This window comes from Bacillus rossius, chromosome 15 (genome assembly GCF_032445375.1).
Source record: "Bacillus rossius redtenbacheri isolate Brsri chromosome 15, Brsri_v3, whole genome shotgun sequence".
Taxonomy (NCBI): Eukaryota; Metazoa; Arthropoda; class Insecta; order Phasmatodea; family Bacillidae; genus Bacillus; species Bacillus rossius.
This window is the reverse complement of record NC_086342.1, coordinates 26,724,100-26,748,412: the sequence shown is the minus strand read 5'-3', so window position 1 is coordinate 26,748,412 and position 24,313 is coordinate 26,724,100. Positions and strand designations below refer to the sequence as shown.

General features: G+C 34.9%; 1 protein-coding gene across 3 annotated transcripts in view; it reads right to left on the bottom strand.

Moving 5' to 3' along the window:
* Positions 1-24,313, bottom strand: part of LOC134539280 (huntingtin) — a 135,661-nt gene that overhangs the window by 36,803 nt on the left and 74,545 nt on the right. For 2 of the 3 annotated variants that reach the window (XM_063381104.1, XM_063381106.1), the window contains exons 34-42: positions 24,008-24,158; positions 17,386-17,556; positions 16,154-16,378; positions 12,185-12,413; positions 8,851-8,989; positions 7,455-7,631; positions 6,502-6,625; positions 5,692-5,819; positions 1,787-1,921 (exon numbers count right to left, since the gene is read on the bottom strand). In XM_063381104.1, coding sequence (XP_063237174.1) covers positions 1,787-1,921; positions 5,692-5,819; positions 6,502-6,625; positions 7,455-7,631; positions 8,851-8,989; positions 12,185-12,413; positions 16,154-16,378; positions 17,386-17,556; positions 24,008-24,158 — 1,479 coding nt within the window. The remainder of the gene's footprint in view (positions 1-1,786; positions 1,922-5,691; positions 5,820-6,501; positions 6,626-7,454; positions 7,632-8,850; positions 8,990-12,184; positions 12,414-16,153; positions 16,379-17,385; positions 17,557-24,007; positions 24,159-24,313) is intronic. The other variant, XM_063381105.1, reaches the window with a different exon arrangement.

Below are 24,313 nucleotides of genomic sequence, written 5' to 3'. Positions count from 1 at the left end.
ACCCACTAAAAAAAAGGAAAAACACTACTGAAATAAAAACAGATAGAAATGATAAACTCTGAGAGATATAAAAAACAAAAAAAAAAAAAAACAAGTAATGTGACGTGGCTGCAAAGGTTGGAAACGGATCGCAATTGGCTCAATTGGAGCCAGACTACAGAATGCTCTAAACCATAGAAAGCTGGATGAAAAACCTTTTACTCTAGTCAACCAACTAGGATATTCGTGGGATTCCCCCCCCCCCCCCACACCCGAATTTGTTCCAAATTCAATTTTACTAAATATTTAATATTAATTAATTAATGTTAACATGATTCCTAAAAACCACAGACGAAACAGGTAGTGCTAGTCTCAGCTCTTAGATAACTTACTAAAAAAACCGGTCCACAGGCAACATTTTGTGCAACAATCTACCTACACAGTTCAAGTTGTTGGCAAGCCCGATGTGGCGTGCGGAGACAAAAACTACACAGTTTTACGAACTGTACAGGTCTGTGAAACGATGGGACATGAAGATGAAAGACTAAGCAAAATGGCTCAAACCTCAGATACCTGTACAGGCAAGTCAATGTGTTGCGCACATAAGTTGGTGTGTGCAAACACTTTTTCTGTCTTTCGTTCTGTTTAGACAGCAGTATTCGTTCCAGGGTGGCCCACATAAATAACATTATTTTTGTATGGTTTTTTAAAATAGTAATGATGGCTAACATCAGACAATGTTCTAGAGTGTTTATGATACATTTTATTGAACTACACAAAGGTACCCTAGTTTCTGGCGAGTTAAAAGTAAAAATGATAGTGATAAGGATAATAAAGAGCAAGTGTGCATGGTATTGGTTGAGAAATACAAGGAGGTAGATTGCACTGCAAATACCTTCAAGTAATCCTTGCGCATAACCATGTACATACCGTAGCTGCACATACATATTTGACATATTGTTAGATTTATCATCATTCCAACCTTAAGGTTGCATTCTTTAAATGATTCATGCAATGGTGAATTTTGATTTAATACAATTTCTTGGACATACGCCATTGCAATTTTGCACTGTTTGTCACTGAAAAAATTGAAGAACGTAAATCCAGAATTAAAAATGAAAACATAAACCCATACAGAACAAGCTAAAATCAGCTGATGTCAAACAGATAACCCAATGATGAACCTAAACAGGTAATATGAACAGCAAAAGGAAGATAGCACAGACAAAAATATTCAAATTTAAATATCAAACAGCACAAGAATTCCGTACAAAAAATTTAGTCACGAAAAAAATTATAACAGCACAGACAAACACAGTGGGCTAACAATGATCAGACAGTTACAACAATAACGGTAATGCAAGTACAAAACATAACCTGGACAATGCAACAAAATATACGAACGAGTATAATGATGGAGATAAACATAACTATGACAACACCAACTAACAGAGTAGGTTTCCTATGACGAAACAGTTGCAATGTTTCGGGAACTGGCATCTGTTCCCATCATCAGGCACAAACAGACTGATATCAGACACTTTCCATTACAAACAGCGCAAAACTAAAATGGTGTTATGTCCAAAATATAGTATTGATGTTGCAGTAAGCATCTCGTGGGCAGAATTTGACTTTCTCATACTGGTATTCTGCAGTTAAATGTGACTCGTACTAATCACCGAGTAAAACTGTGTGTGTGGATGCTCAGAGCACGGTTTTTTAACTGTGCAGGTAGATTGTTGCTCATAGCATTGTTTGTGGACTGGCCTTAAATGAGTGCAATGGATTTTGAATACCCATGCCTTACCTTGTGTTGTTATTCAGTCTCTCTAAATTACCCCTTTGGAAGACATGTTCCAATCTGAAACCGTCCCCCATCAGCTCTTGGTCTTGCAGCTTCCAGCACAGCAGTTCGTGAATGGTTTTTAGTTCTTCATAGCAGCTAGAAAAATACAACGAAACATCACGAATAAAAACCCTGTTAATACAAAACTCTCATTAATACAAAGTGTCTTTAAAGTCCCTAGAAATTACATAGGAATTTTAGTACTGTACTAAGTAATTTGATTAATACCAAAGTATGGTTATTATGTGATACAGAGTTGTCTGTTCCAAGGGTGTACAATAACATGTAATAAAGAATGGCCAACACAAATATCCCAGGATAATGTAAAGTTTCAGCTAAAATAATACTGAAGCCATTGCTTTGGTTCAATGTAGATTGGAGGAAAAAAAAAAACTTCTAAATTTTATTCTGCCAAAATGGTAAGTTCTAGACCTTAATTTTATTCCTGTCTTCAATTATTTTTAGTGTGATACAGGAGAAAATTTTTTTTTAGCCACAATTCTATTTACAATCCTCTAATAAAAAAAAAGACATTAGGTGTGCTTCGTGTACAAGTTTTAACTTTCAATGAATTTGAATTAGAAATGATATAAAAATTGTAATTATATTTTTTAATAGTTTGGGCAATACAAACCTCATTATGGCAAGGTGAAAAAATTATGTTCCCTTCAGATTTGTATTACCGAGGTTCGACAGTAACCAGTTAAGATTGCAAAACCCACTCTCAAAGGATATACCGTATTTACTCGCATAATGTCCGCAGTAATTTGGCTACATTTTTGACAAAAAAATGGAGTGCGGACATTATGAGGTGAAGTCCGGGAAAAAATTTTTTCCCTCAAAATTTTACGTTTTGTGTAGAGTAAAAAAAATCATAATTATTTTACTAGCAGAGCGCTGGTGACTGGCGACCCTCTGCAGCGGACGTGAGAAATGTGACAGGTGTCGAGATAATTGGGTGCTGGCGATTAGTGGAAGACGCCACTCATATTTTTTTTCTTCTCTCACTTGCGTGTGCGCTCTTACGTTCAGAAGCCGCAGCCAGCCTACACAAAATAAACGCTTTGCGTGAAAAGAGATTTTTTTAATCTTTCATTGAGATGGCCACTGACGGCACGGGGCAGATGTCTAATGTCTGCATTAGCCGGCGCCGGCGAGCCTCCCTCCCTGTCCCTTGCCCTCTGTGTGTATAAAAAAACAGTGCGCATGTACAAAACCCTCTCAGCGATTGCTCCGGGGAAATGAACAACTGAACGTCAAAGCATTGTTGACAGCGTCAGTAATTTTCCATCCCGTTACTGTGCCTTTCAGGGGTGGCCAAGGTTGCATTGTCTGGTGCGGACTTTATGCGGATTTGAAAAAATTCCATTTCAAGTATTTAAAAAGAAATGTGCTGACATTATGCGATGGCGGACATTATGCGATTAAATTCGGTACACTTTCTTATCACTGGAGCAATGATGCAGCCGTTGTGCCTATTCCCCTTGCACGCACATTGGTGATCTGGGTTCGACTCCTGGCATGACCAACTACCCGTCTAGCACACATGGAAAGCTTGGAGGACGTTACTGTCAATTTCTGGCTTTCTACTGCATTTTTATTTGCAGGGTATCATACTTGTGTTCCATAGGGATCTTTGAATGTTAGAAAACTATTATATATTTGTGAATAATATGATATTTAATTGAACATTTCAAATCAAATCATATTTCGATTATTTGTTACAATTGATACAAGTCCCAAGTGGGACTCAATAACAAAACACATGAATGAAAAAAAAGTTACGTTTAACTATGAAGCTACGAAGATTTAGTGATATATTTGGGTTTGTTTTCTGCACCATAATAGTAGAGTCCCATTAACCTGGTGCAGGTTATCGGATTTGTGAGTTAATTGTGTTATATTTCATTTCCATAAAACATAAACAAAAAAAATAATTTATTACTATTTTTTTTTATTTTTGTGATTTATTGATGTGACAGTAACATTTCATGCTATGATGCAAGATACTGCTTGGACGGTTAGCCTTCTGACAACAAGTGTGATTGTGTACACAGTGGATGTACCAAGATTATGTAAAACTCACTGACTAAATTGTACTGTTGGACATTTCCAATGTTGCTTAAGGATGTAGTCTTAAAACCAGTTTTGCCTGTGATATGCTATTGCGTAAAATACTTTTTCAGCATGTGTAACATGCAAAAGTTTTTTTGTATTAAATTAAATTTAAAAATAAAAATATAATAACTTCATTGACAACTAAGCTATCATGGTTATGGGGTGTATGACCATAACATTTATTTTCTATCCCTGTACTGCATTTGCACCAAAAAGTGGTGTAGAATGTACGAAAAATGCAAAGTTTACCTAGTGTAAATGTCATGCAGTGTAAGTCATCCGAGATATCAGCAGACAAATATTTGACGTCATCACAGCTGACCAGTATATAAACCCATGCAGTTGACAGCCACATCAGATTATGAGCAGACAGATAAAAAAGGCCAGAAGCACTACGACAAGACTACCAGCAATGAGAAACGAGTGAACGGAAGCTCTGCCCGAGCGAGTAGCAGTTCATCACACTACTCACTGGGTGAGTCCCTGAACGAGTGAGAATTCGCTACTGAAGGAACGCCAGTCACTGAACGAGTGGGAGACTCACTGCTTCAGGGCGGTTGCTGGTCGAGTTGGTACATGACGCGGTTGGACGTCGATCACAAAGCGAGTACTCGCTGTTTAGGAACAAGGCGAGAAATGGAAGCAATTGAGCCTGGTAGTTCAAGGCTGACTATTTGAAATATTTGGACTTCAAAGGTTCAAATGAGTATTTTGCAAACTTGTAACTTTACCAAATGTTTACAGTAATAACAATTTTATAGTTCAGAGTTTAGTCTGAGACCACCAGAATATTAGCACTAGGTATTCGATTAGTAAGCTTCCAAAAGTTTGGCTCTGAAGTTCAGTTTGTATTTGTGACTGAAGCCAAGCGAGTTTTATCCACTTAGGCTCAGTAATACAATACAGAGTTAGCTCAGTAACGAGGTTTAAAATCACAACCCCATGAATGTCAATAGGTTTGCTAGTTTGCTACAGCTAAACATTTGTACAGAATGTGTAGGTGGGCTGTGGGATGCTGTGGAAGGAAGGAGCAGTCTATTTCAAGGTTAATAGCACAAGTACCAATACTGTAAGGGACAAGATATCATGGTTTTATTCTTTGATAAATTTGGTTTTTAAAATAAGAGATTTCAGCAATATTGTTTTTATTTTCATACATTGTTTTTATTCATTAAAATTCTAAATTTTTTTTTTAAAAAAAATATGAAAAAAATATTTCTTAATACTTATTTCACAAAAATAGTCTTATTTTGATTAACATGATGCTCTTATACAATAAAATAATTTGCAATAAGCATGACAACAAAAGAACTACTCAGAAAAAAAATGAAAAATTTTGAGTGTTTGATAAATGTGCAAACTCCATAAATGTGAACAAAAAAAATGTAATTAATAATAGTAAAAAGATAAAACAACACAATATATTTTTTCCAATCAATTTAGTTTATACATTTTGGTAGAATGAATTCACCATAGTAAAGATAACATTTTCGTGGTTTGAGTTAAGTTTTGTTAAATTGCTGATTAATAATTTCGGTACTAAATGGTGTAGTAACTTACATTTCGGTGTTATGTGTTGTATTTGCGGTGTTATTTCGGTTTTCTTGCAATTCACCTAATAAACTTGTCCCAAGTGTAACTGATAATTTTTTTTTGTAAAAAATAAAAATGGTTATATAAGAAGGTGCCTGGCAGTAATCCCAACGACTGCAATGGCGGCAGTCACCAGACAGGAAGCAAGGACTCACCTGAAATGAGACAGTGGCTTGTCCCTTGATTGGTGGACGACTCGACTCGTGTTTGGGTTCCCCGGCATTGGGAGCAGGAGCGTCTGCACCAGCAAGGCAGTGATGGCACCTACTGCCAAGCCGCTGGTCTGGAGGAGAAAATAAAAATTTGTTGTCTGTAAAGTCAGTTTACGGACGATAGTTTAACGTGACAACGTCATAACAAAACATTGATGAAATTATTGCATACTTTTATGAATAAAATTGAATCATTTTTATTGAATTATCACTATTTTGTATGGATACAAAGAAGGAGTGAAATGAAATCTACAATTTAATTAATAAATTTACTTTTATTTGCACTCATTAATTCAAATATGTTTATTACTTTAACGAAGAGATTATTTTAACTATAACTTTTATACATGTTTGCTAATTAACTTCTTCCAATCTGTGTTATTCTGTTAAGGATAGGACGATGATAGGAAAAGTAGGAAACGAATGGGAGTGTTTCAAGTTTAATTTTCCTCGAAAAAGTCAAATCGATGGTTGTTCCAATTGAGTGGAAGAGAGATAGATGCGGCGCAAGCGTACAATGAGTGAAACGGGACACAGCGTAACGGGACAATGTACGTAACGGGACACTTTTTCGTGCGTGCAGTCGGCGTTCATCGATTTATTAGACGTTGTCACGTCAAAAAATCAGGGCACACCAACTTATATTTTGAATTACAGCAGGTGGAAAAAAACTCTTCAACTTGAGAAGTAACAAACACAAATGGAATGAATGACGTGTACATGATTTTGAAGATACCGCAGTTTATATCTAACCTGCGCTGTGATTCCTGCTTCTTCCAAAGGCATGTTCTCAGTCTGGTGTGAACTGAGAACGCTCAACAAACTAACCCAAGTCTCCTCGAACTGTTGTCTGCTTGTCCAGCCGAGCAATGTCACTCTGGAGCATAAAAGAATACATCTGCTCAGGAAATGATATATTATTAATACTCCCTCAGTTGCTACATTTAATACAAACAATATAGCACGTGAAATACAAAATATTTTCCTGATAAAAATTACTTAACAGAAACTTGTACCCAAAATTAGTAAAACAATACAATATTAAGATTACACTCCAAAAAGTTTTATACAATATTAACAACCGACTTTAATTGTTAAAATAGTTTTACAACAGGGTTACCTATACTTAAGGCAAACATATTATTTTAATTTTTTATTAATAAATAACATTTTTTGAGAATTTTAATTTTTAATAGCTCAAAACTTGAATATCGTTTAATACTTTGGAATATTATAATTAAATCTGATGACAAAATTCGAAAATTGAAAACATAACAATTCCATAGACATTTATTATGTAACTTGAACAGAAACAATGATACCATATTCAAACAACTCATTATAATAAAAAGGCTCTATTGGAAAACTATATAATTATTAATTATTTAGATATATGATAACATGATTCTATCATTCGTGTCCTGTAATGGATGTTTATTGCATGGTTTCTAACTTTTTATTTTAATTCAATCTCAATACACCTGTTGTATGTTTCATGTTATTGATATTTTAGGTAAACCCCCCCCCCCCCCCCCTCCAATTTTAATGATGCTGTAGGTTTATGTTGTTGTCTTTGTAAACTGTATTGTGTTGTCATGTATTTTTTTTTGTTTTTATGGTACACATTCTTTGCAATCTCCCTAAGGACTGTTGATGAGCATCTTACAAAACATATAAATAATTAAATCAACGCCGATGAAAACAACCTGAAAATCAGCTGCTGAAGAAGGTCGACATCCTGCAAATATTCCACTGGTAAAGGCGGCACTATTGTCTTCAATAGACCACTCAGCTCGACAGTCCAACCCTGCTGCCAAACCTCTGGCGGTGTGGCAACAAATGAATTGACTACAGGCATCCGAGAGAGCGTCACAATCAAGCTTCTGAAAAACATAAAAAAAAAAAATAAAAAAATAAATAAACTAGGAGGTTGTAAAGCGCCTAAGACACCCATTTAAAAATGATGAATATTACAAACACTTAAATTTAATATACACAATATTAATACTTAAAATTCAATTAATTTTAACTTGTATTGTGTAAACGAAAATTATTTCTGATATATATATGAAATGATAATATAATATTTTACAAAATTATATATACATTAACATATATGTAAAGTGCATCTGTGTTATTTACCGATAATTTTAGCAGCAAGAAATTAAGTAACCACAAAGATGAATATAATACAAAAATTTAAAAAGGGGTAACTACAAAAAAGCAAATCCAACAAAAATACTTTCAGGCATACAAACATATATTCAAGTTCACAAAAAAATATTGATACATAAGGGCAAATAATAAATAACACATAACAGAAATAAAAACAAACATCTTACTACCTACTCTTTTCCTGTAATTTACTTCTGATCATACATGATGACCAACTGCAAAAACTTACAACTGATCTGATGTTTCTCAAAGAAATAGAAATTTATAGCTTAAATATTTGAAATCAAGATGGCATCTTTCAGTTTCTTTGTTAAAAACTGAGTTTTGTGTCATTTCAAATGCGATGCATTTGGCAACATTTTTCATTGCTGCTCTCGTGAAGTTCATTTTTAAACATTACCTAAAAATATGGTAACGATGATTACGTTCGTCAAAAGTAAAAATATATTATTAAAAATATGTTTAATCACACTGAGTACTTTATTTAGTCAGAGTTTTAATTTTAACAGCATTTATGAACGAGTTTTGAATTACATTTCCGATATGTGTGTTTTTGTGATATCTTAGTGCTTTGTCTGCTCTATACATGTGCAAAGTTGTAGTTTGTTACGTGATGTAAGTTATGACGAAAAAGAAAGCACATAATGTTTTCATAATATAATAATCAATTTTCCAGAAATTTTTACTATAAAAAAAAAAGTTTTCTCGAAGTATTATCCCGAGAAGAAAAATTATTTCTCATTCCCGATTTTCAGAATTCCGTCAACCTCTACTTTTTAGTAATTATAAGCATGGGTATTTGTAAGATGCCTTTGAACAGTAAACTAACACTAACATACATCACACTTCCTTTCTTAAAAGCACTAATGCCTTATTATTTTTTTTACAGCTGAAATTCACTCAGATGACTACAATTATTGTACTCACTTGAGTGATCCTGCCAAAAATCTTGGAATGCCCAGCATTTTTGAATGAGTTTTCTCCAGCCAGAGCACTAACGTGGCCATCTGATGACATGAGTATGCAGCACTCACCGCATCAGGATTTTCCGAGGAAAAACAGAGACCTGGAGAATCACAAACTATGATAAACAGTTCCAACATAACTGACCATAACTTGAAAAACAAAAAATTAGCTAGAATAAACAGTAAATATACAGATTAATTATTGTACTAATAACAAGTAATATGGTTTGACTTATCATTTGGCAGGTAGGCCTTAGCAAATATTCAGAATATATACAAACACACACACACTACCCGAAGTACCCGACGTTGCATAATATAAGGAACAATACTACCTAGTTTTAAATCTGTAGGACATACACTTGAAAAACGGAAAAATTTGATTTTAACGTCCCATTGATTGCACACTCTCGGTGCTTCAAGGCTATGCATCAGCGAAACTGGGATGTCAGTCCTCAGCTACATTTTGTGGGAAGGCAGGTAACCTAACTCGGCAAGACATGAATAATGCACCAAATGATAGAGCGTTACAAGTTCAAGGCAATGCCATCTATAGACAAAGTTCTAAACTGTTATTAGAGCCTTTAATTAAGTAGCAGTCTCGAGATTCACTAAGCGGATGGGTTTCGCCAAGCAGAAGCATAGGATCTTACTATATGACCGTGTGGTGGACATGGAGAAATGACACAAACTTACTATCTGTGGGTATGACATACCTACCTCCTATGATTTTTCTACTATAAAACTGAATTTACTCCTTTTTCACTCACTTGGGAATGGAATTTTATAATTATATGTAGTCTATGTCACTCTCTGGCCCATAAAACTATCTACATTAAAACAATCATATTGATCCGTTGCTCCGTTGCTGCTTGAAATAAGGACAAACAAACACACTTTCACTTTTATAATATTAGTAGGGAGATGTATATATATATATGAATACAATTCAAAATTAAATACTTACATTTTGATATAACAAAAATTTTAATGTTTTGTATCCAAAGTAAACTGAAGCTGTTGCGTATTACATTGTGCAACAATTAAAAATTGAGGTTAACATACGGTATAAATGTGTACATTCCAGTTTCAACACAATAATAGGTCCCACATAATTACCCAGAAATTATTTCAACTGCACCATGAAAAGCTGAACTGCTGAAGTTCAGACTGTGGGACACACTGCAGTCCACAACCAGAAATGTTTTGATTACTTTCGAATCAAGACAAGCATACAATTACCATACTTCTTTTATACATAATTGTATTTAACTATGGAATAATATATACAAGTACTAGTTAAAATACGACTTTCAAAGTATTGTAACTATTAAAAAAAAAAAAAAAAAAAAAAAATTATATTCAAATTCTATTTTCCTTTTATGTACAAATTAAATATTTTTATTTGAACAAAAATCTAAATGAAATACTTATATTCGCACAGCACTAATGGAAGATATGGCTGCGGGAGATGAGAGACATTGTGTGAACATTCTAACATAATGCTCTTACAGTCTGTTATCCAAGGTACTTCATCTTTGAAGGTTGTCTACACATTACACCAGTAAACAGTTGAGAGAATAGCACAGACAAAATGAATCTGAGGGAGAAATGGGATCACCCCCAGAAAACACAAAAACTCACGGAAAAGTCCGCCATGTTTTACCTAGCCACTAGTGAAAAGTTAAGGATATGTCACCATCATGAATCTATGGAGACAAGATTTTATGATTTTATTTTTAGGCCAATTTACTTTTTTAAACAAGAGATTTCTGTGTTATTGTTATTATTTTTTATGAACTCTGTTTAATCATAAAGATAGCACAATTTTAAACCAATATGACACGTACTTGTTCAATGATACTTACTTCACCAAAACCATGTCATTTTGACTGATAAATGATGCACTCGAACAGTACAATATTTGTAATAAGCATGCCTAACTACTGGGAACAATAAAAATAAATAAGCAAGTATATGTGCGTTTGTAAAATGTTATAATGCTGTACTGTAGAGATTAGTTACTAATAACAGTTGCAACACCATAAAAAGCAAAAATGTTTTAAATCTATTTAGTACATACATTTTGGTACTAACTCCCTGCTAAATAATTTACATTCATTGAATTTAATGTATTAAAAAAAATACTTTTTTGTAATCTGAATTAAGTTTTGATTAAATATGCTGATTAATTTTATGATTTATTGTTGCATTTCGGTGTTATACGGTGTTATTTCGGTTTTTTTTCCCCTGCAATTCACCATAATATCTTGTCCCTATGAATCGAACCAGGATCACCTTAGTGGCAGGCAAGTGATCAGACAACTCAACAATTGTAGCCTGTCATCTTGAGTAACATCGTATTCAAAATTCTTATATAAATTTGTATATTTATTTTTTCTAACTAATACAGCACGTTTGGTACCACGGATATGCCAGATTGTTTTTTCCTGAACATTAACCTTCAATATAGTTTTAACGAGAATACCAAAATATGAAAAAAGTGAAATGTGAATTTAACCTGCTACAAAACAGAAAAACCATACTGAAATGAAAACTGGCAGTAGTGATAAAACTCTGGGCAAACTTAAAAATGCCAGCAGCGCAGAAATGTGACCTTTAGAATGGGAGGCTCAACTTGCGTTGGATCACAGAATGTAAAAAACCATTATCAGTGCTACCAACTTCTAGGCACACAAATCAGTAATTACAATTACTTGTACATTCAATGACACGTGCTCATGACAAAAGCGATAAAGTTAACACCAAATGAAACACCTGCAAAACAATTGACAAACTATTTATACAGCAACTAACTAATTCATCCATTAAAAAGTTCAAAAAACATTGGTCTAAAAACAAACTAACATAAAAAAAAAAACAACTAAAATATGAATTGGAGTTTACATTCATTCAAAGAACTTCATTTTCATATGACAATGCAAGCTTTTTCAGGCTTGAATTCTCGAATCTCTTTGGTGGTAGATTTGTGTTCATAGCACACCTAATAAAATGAACTGGATTTAGTCAAACAAAAATTTTACTAAAATTACTGTGCCATAATATTGCTGGCATTGCAACAGCCGACTGGCTATATACATAAGATTTATCGCACGATCCAACACCGTCATTAAGTGTCCCTGCATTCGCGATAAACCAACAACACTCCGTGATTCTGTGCGTGGAACATCCAAAGTACTCGGCAGCATTGCCATAGAATGCCGGATTCAAGAACTTTCACTTACAGCTGGCGCTGCGTAAAAGATTAAAACACAAATAAAACCGAGCTCTAATACCTGACGGCGGCATCACTGGTAGTTTCTCTCCTGCCAGCAAAAAGTTGACGGTAGCGGTGACTGCTCCGCAGGCGGACGCCAGCCACGAAACGTGCGCGCTGTGCCCTATGACGGCACCCAGGTTCAGCTCCTTGAGAACGGCGTCGGCACAAGCCAGTCCCGCCTGGTGGCAGCTCAGCGCAGGACGAGAAGGGCTCTGGCCAGACGCGGAGAGCAGCCACTGTACCGCCTGCCAAACACGCGACGACGACAGTACAAAAACTGAACTCATCGTCTCGTGCACACACTGGCACTGCAACTAAAAAGTTAATATTGAAACTTTTCGCGTAACATATCAATTCATGTTTGTAATAATAACTGAAGAAAAATAACTGCACTGACTGTTTTTTTTGTAAGCTTACACCCAGTAAAACATGGTTATAAAATATTAAGTACCTATGCAAAAATGCAAACGAAATGTTTATTGAACTTTCAACACAGGATGTAGGGTACTCATTTGTATTTCTATTGTGGCCAGCGTCACCGTCATTATTCCTTAAGTAATGTGGATACATCACAACGGAATTTTTCTTGTTGGAAGATTTATTGAAGCGTCCATGTCCACAGGTGTGAATTTGAGCGCCAGCCATTTCCATGGCCACTTACCAAAGTATAGTATTGTTTAATTTTCTGTGGAAATCTACCCACTTGGTCAATATTTTGGCCAAACAGATGACTGTTATCGTATTGAGATAACAACTGTATCGGGAAATTGAAAATGTTCACCCATTTGTGATCATTGTTGGACACTGAATTGGGCATCGCATATGAAATGTATTATTAAATAATAAAACATCTTGACCCTTTAAGAGAGAATATAATATGTGATGATTATTTACACACATTATGTGCGATATAATGTACGTAGGCCTATCACCAACTTCTTTATTGTTATTGTATGAAATTTAATATAAGATGAAAACCAATCTCAAAATTCAAATCAATAAAACACATACAAAAAAAGGACACAAAAATTTAAGTTACAATTTTTTGACGTGACGTCTAGTAAATCGATGAACGCCGGCTGCACGCACAAAAAAGTGTCCCACTACGGATGTGCCCTGTTTGCTCATTGTACGAATGCGTGGCATCTCTCTTCATGCTACTGTATGCATGCGTGGCATCTCTCTTCATGCTATTGTACGCATGCGTGGCATCTCTCTTCCACACAATTGGAACAACCATCGATTTGACTTTTCAATCATATTTTCATCGTTTGAATTATTAAAATTATGTAATTTAACGATCGTCCACCGATTTTCAGCACAATTGGTACGGTTATTTAAAAGTAATGTTGAATATTCAAATACGTTTTGAACCAACAATGGTGTTGTACAGTTACACATAATAATTCAAATTACACCCGGGATCTTTTGCATAATGTTTTAAGAAATATTATAACACATTATAAATAAGTTTGGTGTATTTGGGATGCGTATTTGTTATAAAATCGTGTTATAAAAACAAAATAATATTATTCCCCTATCGTGAAAATTTTTTTTATAAATATATATATAACATCTGAAACTCTCAATTTAAGTATGGCCTTGTAGCCAAGCGGTCAGCGTGGCTAACTGCCAATCTAAATGTTGCCGGTTCGAATCTCGGCAGGTGGGAATTTTTTTTTTATGGTCTTGTAAAAATAAATACGGCGCATGCAACATTTCAAAAGTAATAATATTTATAATGTTATAATATTTATAATTATTTATAATGTGTTATAATATTTTTTTAAAACATTGTGCAAAATAATAAATATATTTGAATTAATGAATGCAAATAAAAGTAAATTTATTAATTAAATTGTACATTTCATTTCACTCTTTTGTATGCATACAAAATAGTGATAATTCAATAAAAATTATTCAATTTTAAACATAAAAGTATGCAGAGGTAGATTTTATCATACAAAAGATAGAAAAATTTAAAAAAAATTTCTTCCTCAAAGAATATAATATTTTTAATGCCTAACTGGTTTGGTTGCAAAAACCTATTACGGCTGTCTCAGGCCGAATATGATATTTCCTTTTCTTCTGGATCAATCATTTCATCAATGTTTTGTTATTACGTTGTCACGTTAAACTATCGTCCGTAAACCGACTTTACAGACAACCAATCTTTTTTACAATAAATTATTTTCCAATATAAAAGACAAGAATTTTATTCAAGTTTTAAGCTGCAACTTCTCTTATAAGACAGGTTGTTGTTAACGGACTGTGTTGTTTATTGAGTACCAGAAACTTCCATACATCTAAACGGGCTTCAATTTAGGACTCATCAGAACAAGAGAAGACGTTAATGCCTAAATAAGGTAAGCAAAGACGAATCCTGTTCAAAATGGAGTGTAAAATTGAGAAATCCTACAGGATATAATTCTTATGACTTCTCTCAGATGTGTTTATTTCCTAGAAAGTTTCTTCAAAAGTGTTGAAGTACCAACCCACCTGTTAATAATTTTTAAAAATATTGTTAATGTTAATTATTTACTATTTTAACTTTGCTACCTCTTTTTCTTCCATCTGGATACGACTAAGCCACTGTGTTACAGACCCTTTACTTATACAATTCTTAATTAATTAATTCCCACTAAAGCTATATTAATAAATGTTGAAAAATATTATTTAAAAAAAAAAATTGTAATTTTGAAAAAAGTTAATAAGATCAACTATAATTTATTTTCTGAAACAGCTTAAGATTGACTTAAGATAATGTAATTGTAGTATGAGACAAACTTAAAAAAAGCCCACTTCATCTAACTTTTATTGAACACATGAAAAGTATGCTTTTTTGATATTGTTAGTTCCAAATTAAAATAATTAAATCTAATACACACTCAATACCAATATAAATATATTCTTAAGAATGACAACAATGATATAATTGAACAATGTTAATAATACAAATATGTTGAAAACTAACAAAATATTTGTAAACATGGTAATAATGTTTAAAATTTTCAAACAGGAGTATATATTATGTATACATTAGTTTTGTCAAATAAAATGACAGGATATCTAAAAATATCAAATTAAATTTTAATTTGGAATTCTTGAATTACCTGAGTTAACACTCAACGTCTCATTTACATTGAAGTTATTAAACACGTTGAGTGGTGATAAAATGAGGATACAGCATTGTCAGAATGAATGGGTGGGAATTGGAATTTTATTCAAAGCGAGATCGACAGGTTTTCACCAAACTCGAGACAGTAAACATCAAACCTTTGTCAGCGGTGTTTGGTAGACTTAAATACATCTCGTTTCCTTTAATCTTTACGCCTTCTAGGAATGGTTTTTGTATTCAATCATGTACAATCATTCTACAAATTCAGTGTATGTGATGTGAACATGTGATATCAAAGTATCGGTGACCAAGAAACACTACAATAACTGATTCATGGAAATACAGAACAGAATAAAAAAAAAGCCCTAACAATGTCACAAGAAGTGTAAGATAGGGAAGGGGGGAAGATTGCAATCTTAACCCTTATGTTCCTCATCACCCTCATCCTGAATATGCCAAGACGGAAGTAGCAGTTTGGCCAAGTGAGTGAATAAACCAACCGTGTATAAGGGACTCAAATGGACCCACCTTAAAAAAAAAGAGACCTTTTGACTTTTGGAACGTTACTTCTTCCCATATCCTGCTGTGGTGCTATACATGTCCATATGCCATTCATATTGTTAAATACCTAATTTAAAAGAAAACACAGCATCAACAACACACCTTATTGTTAATGAAAGTTAATTGGATTAAAAAATTCTCATGTAAATTTTTTTTCAACTCCCTTCCCAAAGTAAACTCCTGTATTCACCACTGGTCATGATCACGGGCATAGTTCCTGGGGGAGGCGGCCAGCCTCGTAGCTTTAGACGCAAGTGAAAACACTGACACAACTGTATGAGAACAGAACAGTAATCACTGACCAACCTCCAAGCAAATAACTCCGAATTTTGCCAGATCCTCCCACGAGTCCTGTGCCAAACCTGGCCACACGCCTTGAGACAACTTGCGCTGGGAGTCCAGGTAGCACGTGACAGCAGGTGCCACTTGGAACAGCGTGTTCCAAAACGACGAATCCAAGAACAGCTGGTTCACATCGTCAGAGTATTTGGTCTCCTTGCACGTCGGGTCTCTTCCTATTGGACTATAAACCTGTTTGGAAAAGAAAATCATTATTATGATAAAAAAAATTAATAGAAACTACAGTACACCATAGCTGTAGACCTCACAAGATAAAAATTTGTACAACTGAGAAAGATATACTACTAAACTCACCCAAGCATGTTAGGTTATGGTTGATAGATAAAGTCAGCCATTGAAAAGAACCGGAAGTTTAACTCTTTTACTGCGGAAAAAGGAAAGAAAATTTTTACTTAGAAAGTGTAGATGTCAGCACCAAGCAGTAAAGGGTTGCTGGCAAAATTAACAACACAGTAAACTGAGGCACAATATTTAAATAAAAATTTATATGCAGAAAAAATATATGCTGCTTCAATGTATAAAATTTAAAAATAGAGACTAAATGAAAACTAGTTTGACCGCAGACATGCATCAAGCGTAGGAAAACACCCTATTCAACAAAAGTCGCATGTCACAAGTAGGATATATTTAATGCATTCTAGGTAAGTCGAACGACACAGTTAAAACGTTAAGTTACCATAATACTACAGAATTTCAACAATTACAATGATTTTGAGGTTGTGTATATTTTACAGTGAGTGTTTTCTAGAGGTATCAATTTTATTGAAGAGTGTTAACACAATAACATGGAATCTAATACTCCTCTAAAGCACCACCAAAGCAGCTATTGCTGTAAATAAACAAATAAGTACCCGTATATTTATTTGATATTCTCTTATTGTTGCATGTTCCTACACTTAAAATCAATATGACAAAAAAATAAACCAACACAACATTCAAGTATAGTCTTAAATTACAGGGCATTTGGAGTAAAATATGCCTACGGAACTATAAACGGTTAAATAGAAACTATGTGTTGACACCTGAATGGAAGAAATAGTACTTTCTTTCATGTGTGTATCTGTTTTAAAGTACCTATTGGAAATTCAGAAAATTGGGAAAAATCAGCTGATGTGATACTAAAACGATAACAACGGATCATCGATAGTCCAGACACAACCTCGAGAGGAATGAACTACCTGATGGGGAGCGGGCACGAGAGCCACCACGCTGGTGACGTGCTGCAGGAGGGAGAGCCGGGAGGCCCGGTACAACTGGGACTCCAGCAAGGACAGCGTCTCGTCCGCGGCCACGAAACTGACGGCGTCCGCGTAGCCCGCGGCCGACGCGGGGGCGTTCTGGAACGCCTGCTGGGAGGCAACGCGAGAACCCACTCACAGTGACGTACTCCACGTACAACACACACACACACACACACAAACTACTTACAATAGTGGGGCACGAGATGAGCGGGCCAGTGCAGCACTTGGCATTTCTGACCTTCTAGACCAGTGGTTCCCAAAACATTTTGTTCATTTAAAATCTTACTAAAAATAATTGTAGGGTGCACTATATTTAAAGTTCTGAAAAAAATATTTTATAATATTTAACGTCACAAAGATATATACTGATGGTCAACTCGAGGCTTGTTTACAAACAGTAAAGAGCGACTACAGCGGCAAACTGAACTGAATCACTGTTCAAGCAAAACATGTAGAGTCGTTACAACAACCCATAATAATGATGCGTAAACAAAAAGAGCGGTATATTCATAATGAAATGGTGTAATAGGGTAACTATGTTTAATTTTACGTCTGGACACAAATTTCTCTGGAATACCACAGGGCTCACACTTTGAGAACCACTCTTCGAGACCGTTCGCAGCGGACCCATAGCTCACTAAATTCTACCAGACTATCAGAAAAACAAACTACTCAAATGGAATTAAATAAATAAAAATTGAACAAGATACAGGCTTGACTCTTTTATTATGGCTTCTTCGCATGGGCACTTTCTGTAATTTGGCACCAATGGAGCCCCTCACACGTCGATTGTTCGGGTGGATTCGGTTATTTGTTAACAAAGACAGCGTGATGTCAGAAACGTTTTTACACATGTGTATTTTTTCCAAGCCATAGAGCTACTTACTACAACTTGTTTTAAAGATCACTGTGCTGCATTAATTATTTTTTGGTACTTTTACAGTTTAAACATTCAGACATTCCATTATCTGACGAATCGCTAATTTGTCACGAAAATTATCCTGAATGTGCTGGATTAAGGCCCCTGCCTACCCGGCACCCAGATGGTTTGCAGAGATTCAGGAAAAAACCACGTTATTTTAAAACTTCTCACGATATCAGAGTGGTGTCTAGGAAAAGCATTTAAGACTACGCTGAGAGCATATGAGTGGGTTTGTTTCTGTATTTCATTTTTAAACTGTATTTTTAGAGTGAAATTAACTGAAACGCGCGAATTTGAGAATCATTTTTAAGCATTAAACACCCCGGTACAGATGCTCATAATTTTACCTTTATGTTCATTTCTCCGCAATATATAATGGTTAACGCTCAAATCTTATAGTTGGCTTATACACAACTACAGGCCCCTTAAAAAAGAACCTTTACTGTAACATGCTCTTGCAAAATGTATATTTGTTAATCTTAATTTTCAATCACGTTAAGTAGGAGGGGGGGGGGGGGAAAGGTGGTGAATAACAACTTTGCCCACTGCTCGTCTGCTTTCTTCAAATTCTTTTTTTTTTTGTTAGTGGATATAATAGATTTTTTAAAAGAATTTTTTAGGTATTCCGAGAAAGGGTAAGATATTGTGGCCCATAAGGCCACTTTTGCTTGGTGACAGGAATTTCTCTTATTGATTCTTGTTATAGCTGGTAACTTGCTGATTTTCATCAACTTGGAAATTTTTCTTTCCCTGTCTTTAAATTCTGATTTTACAATTGATTTAAATTTATCATTTGTAATTATTATTAATTTTTTTGTATTAATTTATATTATTATCAGTATTAGTTTATACTTTAAATTCTATCAGTTTGTAAGTGACTTCAGTTAGTCGGTAATGTTTTTGGAACGGACTATTTACATGGGGCGACTGCGGTGCTGCGGGATTGTACGTGTGACAGACAGCAGCGTGCCGTTGGAGCGGGGGTCAGCCAGGGAGAGTGCAAATGGACCATGCGCCGAGAGCATGCGAGTCCCGCCTGCTACGCCAGACGCATCACGCCCGAGGATCGGCAGCGAGGGCAAGCAGGCGTTTGTGAGTGACGCGGGACAACTGGGAGTGCCATCCATCACACAAACATCAGCGCCGATGAACAAGGTAATACGACGGGACGCAGCTATTTACGCCCTGTTTTCCGGCGTGTACGGCGCTGTGCAAAGTAGTTAACCAGATGCAAACTTAATGAATTTTGTCGTAAGCACTTTGATTTAAATGTCCCTGTTTTGTGAAACTTTTCGGCGCCAATGCAGTGTTTTGATTTTAGTACTGTTTGGAAGCAATTGTTCTGGTAAACTTACACTGCCTGATTTATTTTGCTTACCCAGGTTACAAGCTATGAGCTTCCTAAGGAAGCAGAAACTTTACGAAAGTTACTATGTTGTTTACGAGGCACAAACTGAGACATTTACATGAGTATTACGTGTCATGATTTTATGTGTTGGAGTTATAGACAGCCCAAGAGTAGTACTCACTTACTATAAATACAGCTTTTGACATTTATGAATTTATGTCGGGAAACAGAAAGTATCGTGCACTGCAGTGATTGAACATAGTTGGGCGTTGTCCCTTTTGAATGGGAACATTTTGTTGTTGAGTAGTTCACTGTGACGACTATGCACCAAAATTATCGGACAACCATTGTTTAGGAATTGCACTTTCCTTTGCATCATTTTTTAGGCATCATAATATTTATGAATTTATTAAGGTCGCCCCCCCCCCTCCCCCACGGCACTTCGACGTGAACTGAAATAGTGTTTGGCCAAAAGTAGAGAACTTTAGAACTTAGTTAAAATTTTTTATATGATTTGTAATGTGTTACCTCTTAATATTTATAAGCTTCGTTATGTGTGCATTTATGTATTTTTTAGAACTATTTTAGGAGACATAAACTTTAAGATTTATCTGATTGCTGATAAATTTACAGATATTCAGGCATTTGCCACATTTAATAAATATTGCTATTCAAGTAATATTTTGCTGTATATTTATCAATAAAGATAAAAAACCATATTTTTAATGCATACCGTAATTTAAGGTGTACCTTTAGTCATTTCTTTATTTACCTCTGCTAATATTTTACAATTTGTTTTGGGCCTGACATATTTTTGTGGTCCGCATGTTTTAGTTGCTCTTGGTCACTGGAGAGCAAAGTTGAATTTAATTTCTTCAAATATTTCACAGGCTTTGCATTTAACTTGGATCACAGAGCGAGTGTCAAAAAAATGGGCTTTCGTTTCTTTAGAAAGAGGAAGAGATGAACACAGCGGGCTGACTCAATGACGAGACAGTACCAACAAGATCAATGAATATAAGGCAAAAAAACTGACCTTGTGTTCGTGACATTGTGATATTGTGTTCATCTCCGCTGTGAATTTTTTTGAATAATTTTCCATGAACTCTCGGTGTTGTCTACACATTTTATTTAAATTCAACATTGGCAGATTTTGGCTTGTTTTCTGTGTGTGTTTGTATTTTCATCTTTTATGTAAATTATTTAGGTTTCTCTATGACATACAGCGAAACCCCTTATTTACGTTACCGTTATTTACGTTTTCCCGTTATTTGCACTATATTCTTCAGGTCCCGTTTAGTTCCCATTTAGTCCAATACAATACTTTCACACGAATTACGTCTCAAAAATCGAATCCATCCCGCTATTTACGTCACGTAACAACCATAAACATCAAGAAAATACCGTGGGTACTTTAAGAGTAGATAAGATTAGCTAGTAGGCCTAAAAACATTGTGAAAAACGTAATGTTTATAGTCTGCAATGAACATTTTAAATTGCAAATTATACATAATTTATAACATGAAAAGTTGCTTTTATTTCTAAACATGTAATAATTTAAGCCTAGGCATGTAAAAGTCAGAGTAATTATAGCAGGAGACAATCTAAAATGCACGAGGGAAAAACGTAAACTCACGAATGTATAAACGTGGCTGCTTGTTTGTAAGTTCTGATACTGTATTTATGTCACAACTTAGCCTAAATACTGGTACGAGACATAAACTTCACAAGATAAAATGAGCGGATTCTTGGTAACCGTTTTATACGTCTTTTATAATTTTGGAAGTATTGTACAGTTGACGCATATTTTTTAAACCAACCATTTATTTCTGGGGATCGTAAATAATTAATTATTGGTATCAAGACATCACGATGAACGTAAACTTGAACATGTCACGGCAGCAAGAAAACTGGTGCGTATACCAATAAACTGGTATTAGAACTGGACAAAACTGGTACACGGGAGGTGGAGCTTATATTTTTTTCCGCTAAGCTCGCATCTATTGGCTGGCTGCTGATGGGAGGTCATGAGTCTGGGCAGAGCATAGAGTGAGTTATACCGCGCATGCGCAGCTCAGCCGCGTCGAACGCTACTTCCTGCAACTGACTGCAAATGCTGCACCGCTCACGCTCATTCCGGGGCCGGCGGCGCGATCCCGCAACGGGAAGCCTTCTTTTCACTGACGAGAGCAAAACGTCCGATTGCGCATCTTCGGTTTTTTTTTGTTCATTGTAAATAAATATGGCGGTTTTGATAAAAGGAAAGACCATAAACCAAGCAACGGTATTTATTTGTACGCCGCCATATTTTTCGTTTGCCGTGTGTCCGTGAATGTTTAGTTTGGACAACTCATGATAACTAATGGTCAATTAGGTTAGGTTAGCTACATTATAAATACTTTAAAACATTGTGGACGGTTGATTTGGTTAGGATAGCTACATTAAAGATACTGTGAAATCATGTAAACAGTTTCCTAGCACTGGATAGCTACATATTAAAAAGTTATTTGCTAAGCAACCATAAAATGATTTTACAGTATTTTTAATGTAGCTATACTTACCTAATATAACCAACCATCCACTAAACAGTCTGTGTGGCTTTTTTTATACTGGAGAGAAAAAACGTGCGCGTAAAAATAAAAAACATCCAGGGGGAAGGTGCTCCCGATCGGCCAACGTCGAAAAGGCTCGGCATTTGCAGCCAGTTGCAGGAAGTAGCATTGCTGCCGCTAGACACTTGTGCATCGTTACAGCAGCTGACCGAGTACAATGACCTTTCTCCGCGTACGGCGCGCTATTGACGGTAAATTTCCATCAGCGGCCTTTTTTTTTAAATTTTTTACTGTGACGCAATGTGTATGTAGCCTGTATTTGTTATAAACGCTGCAGGTTGCAACTGTATTTAAAATTTGGAGAGGCAAATAATCTCCTTGAACAGCCAAAAAAGCAAGCAGAAGAAAATTTCAGATTTTTTTGTTAGGAAGTAATCAGAAAAACATTTTGGCTTTCATTCTTTTTTTATTTTTGTCAAATGTAGTAAATTAATAATTGATTAATTACTAAAGCAAAATTTGTTTGTTAGTGTGTTTGTACCTGCATTATAGTATGTACTATTAAACAAAAGTAAAAAAAAAAATACTAAATAAGGTAAGCTGTACTCATTTTTATACTTTTCCCTTTACGTATTTACACTTTCCCGCTTTTTACACTTTTATACTTTGTCCCCATTAAAAATGCAAATAAGGGGATTTTCTGTATAGTGTTATCAGCCATGACGTATGTTCAAAAATAATTTTTAAGCAAATCCTTCCCCAGTTCAAAAATCATTTAAAGAAAGTGGGAAGGTGGCTGTTTCGTGATGATTAACACGAATGACTCAAAATGTATAGGGTGGCTTACCTAGTTAACAGGAACACACGAGCCGAGGCACTAGCGGCAGACATGCACAACAAGCAGAAAGAAGGAAAATCGGGAAAGGTGAAGACATGGCATACGGCAAAGAAACATTGCAGCAGTTTTCCAGGATTGAATTTGTCAGAAACAATGGAAAACTAAAATTCTTACTGGTGGACCTAGTTTCCAACCAATGTCCTTACGAATGCAGGTCCAACCATTCCACCACTACGCTTGGTTTAACACCCTGCCTAATGTAAACTTATTTTGGTAAATTAAAGTAGTAAAAGAGACTGAAATTCGAAGAAAATGTGCAGATTTCTATGCAGTTATGAAGTTTGTAACATGCATATGCTTAACTCTTTGTCACACTTTGACAATTTCCCAAAATATCATTTTGATTTTATTTTATATTACTATTTACTACACTATTTTTTTTGGATATTTTGTGAAGTATGAATTCAAGCTATAATTATAATAAATAAAATTATAGAACAATTTTACTTTTTTAGTAATTTGGTATGAAGTATGATATTGACTATAATGTACATCATGGCACACATTAAAGGTTTGACAAACTCCAGGTATCATTAGATACCAATTGTACACTTCAGTGGACAAATACTCTGAAAAGGTTAAAACTTTAAGAATAAATTCTATATTTTAACTAATTTTTTACTAATTTCAATTAATGTTATATTTTAAGGAGTTATTACTACACTATAATTATATAAAAGCATTTATTTTACTTAAAATGTAAAGTAGCATCTATGGGATAACGTCTAAATTTGAATTAAGCACAAATTCTTAATTTAAAAAAAAAGTAAGACACAAGAGGGGCAGAATTAAAAGAATTTTCAAGTTTTAGAACATTCAAACCATAAAAATTACTGTACCTGAAGTGTGAGCTGTGTTGCCAATTTAAGACAATCCTCCAATACAGAAATATTGAAGTTTTCACAGCTAAAAACACTAAGAATTTCGTCATAGTCCAACTTGCTTAGCATCTGTGCTGAATCCATTCCTGAGACATCTTTTTGGCAACATCTAAAACATTATCACACATTGTTAAATTAATGATTTGTGAAAACATGTCCTATGCACTGTTGACACAAAAATAAAATGATATACAGATGTAAAATTTTGAATATTCAGGTTAAATTGAATTTGAATGGTAAAAAAGACTGATCTCATATCTTAAA